The following is a 16056-nucleotide window of genomic DNA, read 5'->3' as shown; positions in this document are numbered from 1 at the left end:
CTCCAATGTTTTACACACTGATGTAAGGCAAACAACTCCTTATCATAGGTAGGATAATTTCGCACTGCAGCATTGAACATCTCAGAATAATACTCAACTGGCTTCCCATCTTGCTTCAAAATGCCACCCAAGGCGTAATTACTCGCATCCGTTTCTACCTCAAATGATCTTTGCAAATTGGGCAAAGCTAAAAATGTAGCTTCTGAGATCTTCTTTTTAAGCAATCTGAAGGTATCTTCATGTTTATCTAACCATTCAAACTTTCTTCCTGCCTTAGTCAATTCAAATAATGGCCCAGAAATTTGAGAAAAATGGCGAATAAACTTACGTAGATACTGACAAGCTCCCATAAAGCTGCGTACTTCAGTTACTGTACAAGGTCTAGGCCAATCTGTAATAGCCTGCACCTTGGATGGATCAACTTTCAATTCTCCGTCACCAACTATAAAACCAAGATACACTAGAGAACTCTTCCCAAACTCGCATTTCTTCAGATTCAGTCGTAATTGATATTGTCTCAATGTCTCCAACACTTTCTCAACATGAATCAAATGTTCTTCCCAAGTAGGACTAAACACCAAGATATCATCCAAGTAAACAATGACAAAATCATCAATGTATGAATGAAGTACCTCATTCATGAGACGCATAAATGTTGCCGGAGCATTGCATAAACCAAACGGCATCACTAGCCACTCGAAGAGGCCCTGTTTGGTTTTGAATGCGGTTTTCCATGTATCTTCTTCTTTGATTCTGACTTGATGATAACCAGACTTCAAATCTAGTTTGGTGAACCATCGAGCTGATTGTAGTTGATCCATTAAATCATCTATCCTCGGTAATGGATACCGATTTTTAATAGTGATTTTGTTGAGCGCCCGAAAATCAATGCACATACGCCAACTGCCATCTTTCTTTGGGACCAACAATATTGGGGATCCACAAGGTGAGCAGCTTGGCTTCAATACTCCTTGCTCTAGGAGCTCTTTGACTTGTCTCTTGATTTCTTCGCTCTCCTGTATTGAATGACGATACATACCCAAATTAGGCAATGGAGATTCTCCAACGAGTTGTATCTCATGCTCTACTGGGCGTTGCGGTGGTAAGCCTTCAACATTCTCAAATAAGTCTGAGAATTGCAATTGTAACTCCTCCATATCAAGTTTCTGTCTAGGAGTAAGCATCATAGTAGATAAAACATATGTAGATGGGGTGGTTTCTCGTGGTCGAACCACCAATAAGACGAACTTCCCACAAGCATTCACCATCCTTTTAGCTTGATTAGCACTAATCAAACTATTACTCAAGGAAACTTTGCTGGCATGAATGAAGTACTCTACTCCATCCTTCATAAATCTATACTTTCGATGTCGTCGATAGAACACTGCATCACGATCCCACAAGTATGGACTACCAAAAATTACTTGGCATACATCCAATGGTACTACCTCACAAGTCACTTCGTCTATGTATTCGCTAGTAATTGCAAACTTGAAAGTACATTGTCGAGTAATTTGTGACTCAACATCTTTCTGTATCCATCCCAACGGGTATGGGTTAGGATGAGGAGTGGTTGTTAACCGTAACTTCCGGACTAATGCCTCTGAAATGAGATTCTTTTGGCTTCCAGGATCAATTATAGTGTCTATCAAATCGTGCTTTACCTGTATACAAACATTAAACAAGTCTTCACGACCTTCCGGATGAACAAGCTTCTGGGTCATGAGAGTCAACTTCATGTCGGGTTGCACCATTTCTGGAATTTCCACAGTCTTGTTAGCATTCAATGCTCTTTTAAGATCTTTTCGGTTACTTCTTTTCTCTTTTTCTTTCTCCCTAAGCTTGGGATGAAGAATGTAACATGTTTCTTTACTATGACCTGGCTTGTTGCAATGCTCACAGTTTGTCTGCTTCTTTCCATAACTTTGCTCCCTATTTTTACTATTGCTACTCCCAACTTCAAATTTCCTTGAATCCTTCTTGTCCTCCTTTTTGTCCACTTTCTTGTTCTTTGATTTGATGGCAGTTGCCATTGCTATTGCCTCTTCAAAGTCTTCAACCTTGAACAATCGCAACTCTTTGCGAATATACACTTGCAAGCCCCCAATAAACTTCATAAGGAGTTCATGGTCTTCCAAGTCTAGGTCCAACACCATAGCCTGATTTTGAAACTCAGCTCCATAATCTTGTACCGACTATCCAAAACTCTGCCTCAAATGATGCCACTTGAACCATCTATCCTCTTCGAAGCCAACAGGGTAAAACTGCTTTCTTATGGCTCGCTTAAACTTTTTCCACGTCATAGTCATTATACTATAATGTTTGTTATAAGCCTTCCACCATGTCAAAGCATGCTTGGTCAACTTTAACGTTGCAAAGTTGATCATCTGGCGGTTATTATACTCATAAATAGTATAATAAGTTTCTAACTAGTCAATCCAATTATCCAACTTCTCGGTATTAATCTCACCATCATACACCGGAATATCAATCTTAACATCAATTTTAAGACCATTCATAGAAGTTTTGGACTTACCAGCTTTATCAGCATCTGATTCCTTCTCTTGGCTTTGATCTGCACCAGACTCCTCTGCAGACTCCTCTTCCTCATCGGAATCTTCCTCTTCACTAAATTGCACCCTTTTCTTAACTTTGGATGTTTTAGTTCTTAAGGTCTTCCTCCTGGAATCTTCAGGAATCTCATCTTGCGGTTTGCATGCAAGATCCTCCACCAACTGTGCCATCATCAGTGTCATTTTCTCTATTTGTTGCGCCAACGACGCAATCTTAGCATCAGTTCCTTCTCCTTCTGCCATTGCTTTCTTTTTCTTTTGTCGAAGAGCTTTTCTGAAATTAATGGTCCAACAAGTTCTTCACCCGAAACCTCGATTTGTTTGCGAGTTGAGACCATAAACCACAGGCTACAGCAGAATCTGTTCGCTCTGATACCACTTGATCAAAGGTTTCTTGTGGAACTCTTAATCAAGAATAATAAGGAACACAATGATTATGGAGAATGGAATAGAATCAAAAGAAAACTGATTGATTAATTCATTCTAACATTCGATTTATATACATAATGAGTTTTCTAAAAATGGAAAACTAAAAATAACAATTGATTTTAAACCTTACGTCATGTATGGTTTAAAAAGTTTAATTAATATAAACCTTTAAGTTTGAGCGGTTTCAAATCCATTAGGTTTGACCGCAAACTTTTAATGGGTTTATAATAATTAAATAAAATGATAATTAAGTAACTGTTATAAATCCATACGTTATGGGTTTATAGGTTATGGATGCCCACAATAATATCCATCATTATATACATGTAACCTACCAATGTATTTGTACTCTACCAACCAATGTATTTGTACTCTACCAACCAATGTATTTGTAACCTATCAATTATGGGTGGTAGGTGATTCAGGTATCTCTGCTCCTATAAATAGTGGCACCAAATATGAATGAAAGACAAGTTGATTTGAGCAAATTATACTGTCTCTTTCTTCCTCTTATTTCTCCCTACATATTCTCTAGTTTTATAACACGTTATCAGCACGAAAGCTCTTGGTAATGTTCTTCTCTATAGCTTAGTTAATCCATATATATATATATTTTTTCTTTTATATACAAAACTCGATGATGGCTATTTTTTTTGTGAAATCATGTTTTTGACATGATTTAAATTGCCGAGAGTATCCCCCAATGAATGCATGAACATGTAGTTTTTGTTGTTGTTGTTGTTATTGTTATATGACCACTATTCATTGAAAACTTGTTGACATGCATGTTGTAGCTAATAACACGAGTAGTATGCAATTATCATTATTATTATTATTATTATTCTTTCTTTCTGTTCTCCTTTTAAGTTTTTAATTTATCTTATTTAAACACAATATATTATGATGAGTTTTTTTATTAACAAGAGATCAGGACCTGAAGTTCCTCGATCCTCATAATGGATAAGGACCTGAAGTTCCTTTATAAAATCAGAACCTAAGTTTCTGTGATTCAAAATAATTGAAGGCATGAAGTTCCTCAATCTAAATTGTCTAAACATCCCAAACCAGAAGTTTTGGTGATTATATTTATGTTTACTATATCAACAATTTTTCTTGAGCTCTAATACATTCCATTTTCTTTTATATAGAAAATGTCGAACTTGGCAAAGCTCGAATTTGTTGCACTTGACATCTCCGGAAAGAACTACCTTTCATGGATCAATGATGCTGAGGTTCATCTTGAGGCTATGAACCTAGGGGAAACCATTAAGGAAGGCAATGAGGCATCCTCTGTGGATCGAGCGAAAGCCATGATTTTTCTCAGACGCCACATACATGAAGGCTTGAAGTGTGAATACCTAACTGTCAAGGATCCGTTGGCCCTTTGGGGAAATCTCAAGGAAAGATATGACCATCAGAGGACAGTTATTCTTCCTAAGGCTCGCCATGATTGGATGCACTTGCGTCTACAAGATTTCAAATCAGTGGCTGACTATAATTCTGCTCTGTTCAGAATTAGCTCTAAGTTACGACTTTGTGGAGAAAATATAACTGATGCAGACCTATTGGAGAAAACTTTCACCACATTTCATGCCTCCAATGTGGTTTTGCAACAACAATATCGAGAACGAGGTTTCCAGAAGTATTCAGACCTCATATCTTGTCTACTTCTAGCTGAACAGAATAATGAGCTTCTGATGCAGAACCATCAGTCCCGTCCAACTGGATCTGCACCATTCCATGAAGTGAATGCTGCCTTGGCACCATCTCATGAGGCATATGCTACCTCATCACATGGCGACCGTCGTCGAGGACGTGGTCGTGGTAGGGGTACCCGTAATGGTCAAGTCCAAAATAGTAATAGCCACCGCTTGGGCCCAAGAAATACCCAAGCATCTCATAACCACCAGAAGTGGAACAAACAAGACAAGGCAAATGGCTCCCAACCTTCAGCTGACAGGGTGATTGAGGAAGCATGTCATAGGTGTGGTACAAATGGGCATTGGGCACGTGTATGCCGCACACCAAAACATTTGGTTGATCTTTACCAAGCCTCAATCAAGGGCAAAGGAAAAAAGGTTGAGACATATTGGATGGATGCTGATCCAACAGAGTTAGAACCAGTGGATGCAACTCACCTTGATGTCTCAGACTTCTTTGTTGATACTGATGACAAATCTTTTGATCCTATGATTAGTGATGGGATACTCCCCAATTAATTTTGTTGAATTTTTTTTTTTTTTTTCCTCGCTTTATGTTGTTTGAGCGCGTTTGAGCTGATTTTAATTCCTGTTTTTCCCCATTTCACATGTTAGTTTGGATCTTTTCCATTGAATAAAATCGAATAAAAGACTTCATTTGAATAACATTTTTTTTTCCTGTTTTATTTATTATTTATTTATTTTTCTTCGAACAACATTTTAATACATATATATTTTCTTATAAATTTGAAGGCATGGAAAACAATCATGGATCCCCTCGTCTTGGGAGAATTGACGAAGATATTTGTCTTGCGGATAGTGCAACTACGCACACAATTCTTCGAGATAAAAAATATTTTGACAATTTACATTTATCAAAAGCAAAGGTAACTACCATACTAGGTTCTGCAAACCTAATTGACGGCTCTGGAAGAGCTCAATTTTTGTTACCCAATGGGACTCAATTCTCCATTGATAATGCTTTGTACTCTTTGAGATCGAAAAGAAATTTACTCAGCTTTAAAGACATTCGAATGAACGGGTACCATATTGAAACTAGAAATGATAATAATGTGGAGTATCTTTGCATTACCACCAATATTCGGAAAACATGTGATCTTTCTTCAACAACAAAAGCCCCGACAATCATGTATGAAGACAATGCTACTTGTATAGCTCAAATTAAAGAAGGGTTTATCAAGGGTGACAGAACCAAACATATACCACCAATAGTTCTTCTACCCACATGAGCTTCAGAAGAATCAAGAGATTGAAGTCAAACAAATTCGCTCCCAAGATAACCTGGCAGACCTCTTCACCAAAGCTCTTCCGAAGTCTATATTTCAGAAGTTGGTATATGGTATAGGAATGCGACGACTTTACAAGCAATCAGATTGTTGAAGATCAGGGGCTAAATATAATCTGAAGTCATTTTTCTCATTACGCTTTCTTGTGAACACCCATTTATATCCCACAGGTTTTACACCTTGTGGTGTTTGAACCACAGGTCCAAATACACCACGTTTTTCCAAGGAATTTAACTCAACTTGGATTGCGTCTTTCCACTTTGGCCAATCAGGCCTTCCTTTACATTCATCAACAGATCGTGGTTCAATATCTTCATAACCTTTTATAATCTCAGCAGCTACTGCGAAAGAGAAACTATCATCGATAACCATTTCACTACGGTCCCATAATTCATCATTGCATGCGAAATTTACAGAAATTTTTGTATTAGGTATCTTTTCCTCTTCAGTGGCTTGTGTCTTTTCAATGACACTTTCATTCTCCGGATGAATTGTAGATTCAAGGTGAATCTCTTTCCCAATAATATCTTCATTAGCGTTTCCATTGGGATTGGGATATACTTTCGATTTTCGCTTTCTAGGAGTTGAGTCCTTGGAACCAATGGGTCTACCTCGCTTCAGGCGTGCAGTAGATGATTCATTTGCTGCAACATTGGTTAATCCGATTGGGATATCAATCCTTGCTGGTGTGTTTGCTGCAGGTATATGTGATTTTGTCACTTTTCCTGTATCAGTGAATGCATCTGGCATTTGATTAGCAATTTGCTGAAGGTGGACAATTTTTCGTACTTCATTTTCACTTTGAGTTGTACGAGGGTCAAGATGAGACATAATGGATATGTTCCAACCCAATTCTCGCCGTTCTTCAGGAACGGTCTTTTCTCCCCCTAACGGCGGGAAGAATGTCTCATCATAGTGACAGTCCGCAAAACGTGCTGTAAAAGTATCTCCTGTCATAGGTTCGAGATAACGAATGATAGTTGGTGAATCAAAACCAATGTAAATTCCCAATCGACGTTGAGGACCCATTTTAGTGCGTTGTGGGGGTGCAATTGGCACATAAACTGCACAACCAAATACCCTTAAATGTGATATATTGGGTTGTCTCCCAAAGGCAAGTTGTAAAGGGGAGAATTGGTGGTGGGTAACGGGCCTCAAGCGGACTAAGGATGCTCCATGTAAAATTGCATGTCCCCAAGCAGAAATTGGCAACTTTGTCTTCAATAGCAAAGTGCGAGCAATAAGCTGGAGACGCTTAATAAAAGCTTCAGCTAATCCATTTTGAGTATGGACATGGGGAACTGGGTGCTCAACATCAATCCCAAGTGACATGCAATAGGCATCAAAAGTTTGGGAGGTAAACTCACCAGCGTTATCAAGTCGAATTGACTTTATTGGATAATCAGGGAATTGTGCTCGTAATTTAATTATCTGAGCAAGGAGCCTAGAAAAAGCAACATTACGAGTTGACAATAGGCAAACGTGTGACCATCTTGTAGATGCATCGATTAAAACCATAAAATAACGAAATGGTCCACAAGATGGGTGAATTGGCCCCCAAATATCCCCTTGAATTCTCTGTAAGAAAGATGGGCATTCAAAGTCAAGTTTTGACGGAGAAGGTCTAATGATCAATTTCCCTTGAGAGCAAGCTTTGCAAGACTGGTCAATGGACAAAGTACTATGGTAAGGCTTTAAAGGATGTCCATTTGAATTTGATATAATCCTACGCATCATTGTGGATCCAGGATGCCCAAGGCGATCATGCCAAAGCATGAAGGTCGTTGGGTCAATGAAATTCTGATTCATGATAGCATGGACTTCAACTGCTTTGATGGTTGTATAATACAACCCAGAAGAGAAAGCAGGAAGTGTTTCCAATATACGCCTCTGGCTGTTGATATTGGTGGTAATGCAAAGATACTCCACATTATTATCATTTCTAGTTTCAATATGGTACCCGTTCATTCGAATGTCTTTAAAGCTGAGTAAATTTCTTTTCGATCTCAAAGAGTACAAAGCATTATCAATGGAGAATTGAGTCCCATTGGGTAACAAAAATTGAGCTCTTCCAGAGCCGTCAATTAGGTTTGCAGAACCTAGTATGGTAGTTACCTTTGCTTTTGATAAATGTAAATTGTGAAAATATTTTTTTTATCTCGAAGAATTGTGTGCGTAGTTGCACTATCCGCAAGACAAATATCTTCGTCAATTCTCCCAAGACGAGGGGATCCATGATTGTTTTCCATGCCTTCAAATTTATAAGAAAATATATATGTATTAAAATGTTGTTCGAAGAAAAATAAATAAATAATAAATAAAACAGGAAAAAAAAAATGTTATTCAAATGAAGTCTTTTATTCGATTTTATTCAATGGAAAAGATCCAAACTAACATGTGAAATGGGGAAAAACAGGAATTAAAATCAGCTCAAACGCGCTCAAACAACATAAAGCGAGGAAAAATAAAAAATAAAAAAAAATTCAACAAAATTAATTGGGGAGTATCCCATCACTAATCATAGGATCAAAAGATTTGCCATCAGTATCAACAAAGAAGTCTGAGACATCAAGGTGAGTTGCATCCACTGGTTCTAACTCTGTTGGATCAGCATCCATCCAATATGTCTCAACCTTTTTTCCTTTGCCCTTGATTGAGGCTTGGTAAAGATCAACCAAATGTTTTGGTGTGCGGCATACACGTGCCCAATGCCCATTTGTACCACACCTATGACATGCTTCCTCAATCACCCTGTCAGCTGAAGGTTGGGAGCCATTTGCCTTGTCTTGTTTGTTCCACTTCTGGTGGTTATGAGATGCTTGGGTATTTCTTGGGCCCAAGCGGTGGCTATTACTATTTTGGACTTGACCATTACGGGTACCCCTACCACGACCACGTCCTCAACGACGGTCGCCATGTGATGAGGTAGCATATGCCTCATGAGATTGTGCCAAGGCAGCATTCACTTCATGGAATGGTGCAGATCCAGTTGGACGGGACTGATGGTTCTGCATCAGAAGCTCATTATTCTGTTCAGCTAGAAGTAGACAAGATATGAGGTCTGAATACTTCTGGAAACCTCGTTCTCGATATTGTTGTTGCAAAACCACATTGGAGGCATGAAATGTGGTGAAAGTTTTCTCCAATAGGTCTGCATCAGTTATATTTTCTCCACAAAGTCGTAACTTAGAGCTAATTCTGAACAGAGCAGAATTATAGTCAGCCACTGATTTGAAATCTTGTAGACGCAAGTGCATCCAATCATGGCGAGCCTTAGGAAGAATAACTGTCCTCTGATGGTCATAACTGTCCTCTAGTTTTATAGCATAATCAAGATATGCTTCATAATATGATATGGACTTAATATCATATTGTATTACATATAGAAGATCCACCTGGATCAGTGGGCGATCATTAGGGGTGCGGCGCGTATGTTTGATGAGAAGGTGCTGAGGAGCATAATGATGACATGCATCATCCTCCATAACATGATTATGGAGGATGAGTATGATTACGATGCTGAAGAGGTGTACGAACCGGATCCCATGAACACGCCCTTGACAATAATTTATGAAAAACCCATAGGGCCAAATGGAGAACCATTGGAGCATGAACCGTTGGTTAGAGATGGTCGTTTCATGAACCGTATGATTGATCGATATACGGAGATGCAATTGTCGTATATTCATGAACGCCGTCAAGTTGACTTAATGGAGCATTTATGGGCGGTGAAAGGCAATGACGGTGAATGAAGTGAAGTGAAGATGTTTTTTAAGATTTTAATGTTTATGTTTTATGTTTAGTTATGTTTGGTTTTTTTATGCTTTGGCGTGTGGTTTGTTTGTTTTTATATTTTTAATGCTTTGGTTGTGGTTAGTTTTTTATGTATGGAATGTTTTGAATAAAAAGGAATTTTATTTAATAGTTTCTTTGGTAACTCAAAGAAAACCAATACTACTAATAAAATAAAATACATGAATTACAACTAATTTTTAAAACAAAACATTAAAATACAATGAAATGAAAAGGCAAGCAAACTAACTTAAGGGTTTCCATCATTTAACCAATCCGTGTTGCTAGGTCCATCATCACGAAAAAGTCTTCGTCTCATAATATCTTTTCGATCTAGCTTCCAAAATTGTTTTGTTTCAGGAGACATATGGCTTGTATCCATGGCCATGGTTTCCTGATCCTTCTTGTCTTCGTTTTCTTTGCGTAGATACTCCCTTTCTTTGCGTACATACTCCCTTTCTTTAGCATATTCTATTTGCATTGCCCTATCATCTTCTTGGGCTTTCATGTCTATTTCAATTCTCAAGGCGCTTTGCCTTGCAATTTCCTCCCAAAATTTAGAGGCATTACTGGTAGAATTATTTCCTCTCTTTGCCTTCGCCGCCTTCCACCCAATAGGCCTCGGCTCCCTTTGAATGGGTGAGTCTTCACTCATAGGGGATTCGATAGGCCAATCTGAAGCTTGTGAATTATGGAGTGGCGTCTCGTTTAACACCACCGTTGGAGCCATTGGAATAATGCTAAATCTCTTACAATGCTTCACCACCTCCCAACATTGGGTATGGTTGAAAGTTTTTTTCTCTTGTCCAGTAGCACCATACCACATTTGAGCTTGCACAATCTATATAAAAAAAAAATTGAATATGCAAGGAACTTAAAAAAAATATTGGTAATATAAAAAAGATAAACATATTAATGAAAATCCAAGAAATATTAACAAAATATAGAGAATGCAACAAACATTTAAATAAATATTAGAAATACAAGAAATATTAACAAAATATAAAAATTGCAAGAAACATTTAAATAAATATGGAAATACAATAAATATTAACAAAATATAGAAAATGCAAGAAACATTTAAATAAATAATGGAAATACAAGAAATATTAATAAAATATACAAATTGCAAGAAACATTTAAATTAAAATTAATAGGACATTAAAATTAATAAAATGAAAATTACAAATAATTTACCTCATTGCTGAGATTTTCCCCGCTTCTTTGGTTATCCATCGCTTTTGTGAGGGCATCTCTCCGTTTCCCCAACTCTTTGTTGAAAATTTTCCACCGACTAGACAATGTCATTTCCGTACGGGTGGAACCCGATCTTTCAATAAATTCGTGATGAATTTTTTTCCACATTTGACTGAATTTCATCTCATTACCTGATATGGGATCATGACTAATTTGGACCCAACACTCACACAACAAGACATCGTCCATGATGCTCCATGCCCCTCTGGTTTCTTGAGAAAAAGCCATAATGATAGAGAAAAATTAAACTTGAAAGTGAAAAAAATATTGAGTAGAAAGTGAATAATAGTTGGAGAAGGAGAAGATGTATCAGGATTTGTTGTTAAAAGTGAAAAGTAGGGATTGGTATTTATAGAAGAAAAAAAAAATTCAGTATTTTTTGGGTATTTTTTTAAAAAATTTTCCGAATTTTTTTCATAATTTTTTGCCTTGAAAAATTCCAGGGCGTTGGATTGGATGACAAAATGAATCGAAAGGACCAGAAGACGCCACGTGGCATAGAGCCGTTGGCGGAAAGTTAACGCGCGTGTCGAATGCTGACGTCAGTCGCGCCTTCGAGCTCACACTCGGGCTCCCCCTGCCTTCGGGTCAGCCCAGGCTGGTAGACCCCACCTCCTGCCCAGGCCAGCCTTTGCTGCTGGAATCCCATTTTGGGCTCTTCTCCCCCCCCCCCCCCCCCCCCCCCCCCAACCCGAGCCTTAGGGGGCTGCTGGAAGTGGCCTAATGGGTGAATGAAATCCAATTCACAATCCCATTGTTCTTGGTTTCAAGCTTATGAAGGATGAAGATAGAGTGAAAATAGATAGCACTTTCTAAAAGCATATTGTGGGAAGTCTTATGTACTTGACTTCCACTCAACATGATGTTATGTTTGTGATGAGTCTTATTAGCGGATACATAGAATGTCCTACTAAGTTTCATTTACAAGTAGGAAAGAGGGTGTTGAGGTATTTAAAAGGCACAATTACTTTTGGATTGTTCTATAAGAAAGGAAGAAATTAGAAGTTGATCACCTACACATATAGTGATTATGCTTGGGATTTAGAAGACAAAAAGAGAACTTCGGTTTATTTGTTTATGTTGAGCTTAGGAGTAGTGTCATGGTCCTCAAAAAAACAACCTATAGTCACCTTGTCCACCACTAAAGTTGTGTTCATTGATGCAACTTCATGTGCTTGTCAAACAATATGGTTAAGGAGGATATTGGAGAAACTTAGTCATGTTCAATATGAGTCCAGAACATAGAGGCAAACAATTAAGATCTTACCTCCATCGACTACTTTGATGAACCAAGTATGTTCATATGGGCACCACTGCATCCCTTAACTCATCCTCATCTTGTTGACTATAGTGAGAGTTTGAGCAAAGTACTCATTTACAGATTCCCCCACCCTCATGTGAAGAACTCCAAACTCCTTTCGACGAGCTTGTAGTTTTGCATGCTTTACTCATGTCGTCCCTTAGTACTTTGGCTCGAAAGAGTCCTAAATGTCCTTAGCTGTGTCTTTGTTCAAAATGGTATCCAGGATGGATCGGTCAATTGCTTGGAAGAAACCGTTCTTTGTCTTCAAGTATTTTAGTTTTTTTTAAATCTTCAATTGCCTTCCTTTGTCTTTCAATGGGATCAACTCCTTTTGCTGCTACAAGAATCCCAACTTCCACCAAGTGCCAATATTCCTTAACCATATTGTTTGACAAGCACATAAATCTGCATCAATGAACCTAGCTTCAAAGGTGGATAAGGTGACTATAGGCTCTTTCTTTGAGGACCATAACACTACTCCTGAGCTTAACATAAACAAATTACCCGAAGTGCTTTTTTGTCTCCTAAATTCCCAGCATAATCACTATCTGTTTAGGTGATCAGCTTCTCATTTCCTCCTTTCTTGTAGAACAATCCAAAAATAATTGTACCTTTCAAATACCTCAACACCCTCTTTGCTTCTTGTAAATGAAGCTCAGTAAGACATTCCATGTATCTGCTGATGAGACTCACCACAAACATAACATCATGTTGAGTGGCAGTCAAGTACATAAGACTTCCCACAATCTGCTTTTAGAAAGTGCTATCCATTTTCACTCTATATTCATCCTGCGTAAGCTTGAAACCATGAACAATAGGCAAAAAATTAAGATCTTACCTCCATCCACTACTTTGATGAACAAAGTATGTTCATAGGGGCACTTCTTGAAGCCTTGTTTCACAAAATAAGACTCTATGTGACTATACCGAGCTCGAGGGGCTTGTTTAAGTCTATATAAAGCCTTCTTCAGTTTGTACACCTTCTGCTCATTATCTTTCTGTTAATAACCATGAGGCTCTTCAACAAACACCTCGTCACTCAATTCACCATACAAGAAAGCTGACTTTACATCTAACCGATAGATTGTCCATCCCTTATGAGCTGCAAGTGCAATCACGAGTCGAATTGTATATAACCGAGCTACAAGTGCAAACACTTTTGTATAATCCACTCCATGTTGTTAAGTGTATCTCTTCACTACCAACAGGGTCATGTATTTATCCACTTCTCCATTCTCATTGACCTTTATCTTGTAAACCTATTTTACCCCAATCTTTTATCCTCCAGTCGATTATTCTGTCAACTCCTATGTATCCCTTTTCCTTTAGGAATGAAGCCTGACGGAGGATACTGAATTACTCAAGTTTGCACAGATAGTTGACAACGACTAGTATATCCTTAGCATAATATTTGATTGTAGTCCTTAACAATGCCGTCATGGACACAATCATCTTCTTGGTGGAGATGTGGGTCCCGAAGTAGAAGGACTGGAGATGAATGGTGGGGATAATGCTATTGATATGGGTGCTAGAGGAGAAGAAGTGCACCAATACCCTTTTCCTTTGCAAGAAGATAAGCCTATTGAAGAGCTAGGGTTAAATACTAATGCCATTCAACAAAAAAATCATCAGCTTTTCGAATTTGGGTTTGTTTTTCACCAAGTTGTTCAATCATTTTTTTGCTGAAAAAGAAATGTGAATTCTTATGATCAGTCTCAATGCTGCTGGTAAAACTACCATCTTATTTAAGCTTAAACTCGGGGAGATCGTGACCACCATTCCAACAATTGGATTAAATGCTGAAACTGTGGATTATAAGAACATTAGCTTTTAAATTAGGGATGTTTGGTGTCATGACAAGATTCAACCTTTATGAAGATAATACTTCCAAAATACACAAGGGCTAATTTTCATGGTTGATAGCAACCGTGTTGTTGAGGCTAGGGATGAGCTTCACAGGATGTTGAATGAGCATGGTCGTAGCAAAGTTCATTTTCATTTTCTTCGCGATTTTACAAAAGATGGAATTGTGAAGATGGTTCATTGTCATACTCAGGAGCAAGTTGAAGATATAATGAGTAAACCTTTAAAGCTTGATGTGTTTTGGAAGATGTGTAATCTTATGGGTGTCTGTTTGGATCCAGGTGTAAACTAATTGCTAATGACATTCAGTTTAAGGAATGATGTTAAAGTTGTTAGTGTTTTAGTCGTTAGGTTTGAATTTGGCAATTTGTTACTACTTTGTTAATAATCCCTATAATTAAGGGACATGTTGTTTATTTGACTTATTCCTTAGCCACTTACCACGTTATTAGAGTTGTTAAATGTAGGTTGCACTTCTTCTTTGATTTAGTTATCTTATAAGGCTATTTAAAATCCAATTTAGTTGTTTAATCAAATAAGATCATTCTCCCAATTCTTGCATATTTTACACAATACTTAGTTCTTAACAAGTTTTGCATTGGATGTACTATGAGTTTTGTTTGTGTCTTTAACGTGTTGTTGTTGTACTTGGTTTGATGTTGTTGGTTATACTTAGATATGTTATTCATATAATATTAATGCTTTTAACCATAATCTTGTGTGATTTTCATATTTCGAAAAATCATACAAGATTAATTAAATGTGTGGGCAAATTATGAAGTTGTTTTGGTGTGAAGACTTCCACTGTGTGTAATAAACTCTGAGGAGCAGATTATGTAATAGGTTGAAGTTTCAATTTATTATGTAATTTGTGTGATATAATATTTGACTCAAAAAAGTTGAGTTTGTATTTACATTGTGGGTTCGGAATGGGTTGTATTGTATTAAGGAAAAAGAAAAAAAAAATCTAGTACATTTGTTGAAGGTTACGAGCTTCACGTCTCGGATCCGTTTGTTTGTAATAACTTAAGGGTTATTTGTTGTTGAAAATTTAGGACGTGAAAATTTGGTATTAGAGCATATGGTCTGCTCTAACAAAGTGACGGTGCTTATGGTCAACTTTGAGGGGTTGTTAACTGAGCTTATGGAGAGCTCAAATAGTTGTTACACAGCAAAGGAACAGTCTGAGAGTCTTTTGTTGACTATGAAGAAGATGCTTGGTTTTTTTGGATTAAGCTTTGATTTGCTTAGTTGAGTGAGGAGTTTGCTCAGAAAGAGTTCTAGGTTGCAGAGTAATGGATTCTCTGGACTAGATGTTGACAGGTTGGTGAAAGCCTTGATTTAGAGGAATGAGTCCTCTAACTGTTGTTGTTTGTCTTGTTTTCTGTAAGGAAGTGGACCTAATCAAAGATAGAGATCGAGGTAGGAATAGTGGTATAGTTTTACCATATGGTTGAGGTATACCAGAGATGATACCGAATTTCGAAAATCAAAGTATTGAAAGAAATATGGGTTTACCCTTAAGGAGGGTAGTTATGTTGGTTATTGATTTAGCTATTTAGTTGAGATAACTCAAGGTTTTGATTGATGGTTATGGAATGGAAGTGTCATTTCATACTCTTAACCACTACTTGAATGTTATGGTTGGATGTTATAGGTGCGTTAAAAGGTAATGCATCTATAATAGTTGGTTCATTGCACTAGTGTGTGTTTGGATCTTATAATGATGTTTGAAGATTGTGAGAAAACTTATAGTATTTTGAAGACGAGTTTAGTTGCTCTTTCACTGATAACCATTCCCTCAAGTGGATGTGAATTGGCGGTGGTGATGC

The 16056-nt window shown here is 37.6% G+C and overlaps 2 protein-coding genes across 2 annotated transcripts; one reads left to right on the top strand and one right to left on the bottom strand.

The window, feature by feature from the left end:
• Positions 1 to 4012: 4012 nt before the first annotated feature.
• Positions 4013 to 5221, top strand: LOC148294840 (uncharacterized). Its single transcript, XM_088252268.1, has one exon. The coding sequence runs from the start codon at positions 4154 to 4156 to the stop codon at positions 5219 to 5221; it is 1068 nt and encodes a 355-aa protein (XP_088108394.1). The 5' UTR covers positions 4013 to 4153.
• Positions 5222 to 6081: 860 nt separating this feature from the next.
• LOC148294839 (uncharacterized) lies at positions 6082 to 7977 on the bottom strand. The gene has a single exon (XM_088252267.1). It carries the CDS (start codon positions 7975 to 7977, stop codon positions 6082 to 6084), a length of 1896 nt encoding a protein of 631 aa, XP_088108393.1.
• Between the last annotated feature and the right edge of the window lie 8079 nt (positions 7978 to 16056).

The sequence above is a fragment of the Prunus avium genome, chromosome 4 (genome assembly GCF_965620075.1).
Source record: "Prunus avium chromosome 4, drPruAviu1.hap1.1, whole genome shotgun sequence".
Classification (NCBI taxonomy): Eukaryota; Viridiplantae; Streptophyta; class Magnoliopsida; order Rosales; family Rosaceae; genus Prunus; species Prunus avium.
Note: the sequence above shows the minus strand (reverse complement) of the source record. Positions and strands in the feature narration are given on the sequence as shown.

What these genes read in the sequence shown, in the direction of transcription:
- LOC148294840 (XM_088252268.1), top strand. Translation starts at nt 4,154, where the DNA reads ATGTCGAACTTGGCAAAGCTCGAATTTGTTGCACTTGACATCTCCGGA.
- LOC148294839 (XM_088252267.1), bottom strand. Translation starts at nt 7,977, where the DNA reads ATGAACGGGTACCATATTGAAACTAGAAATGATAATAATGTGGAGTAT.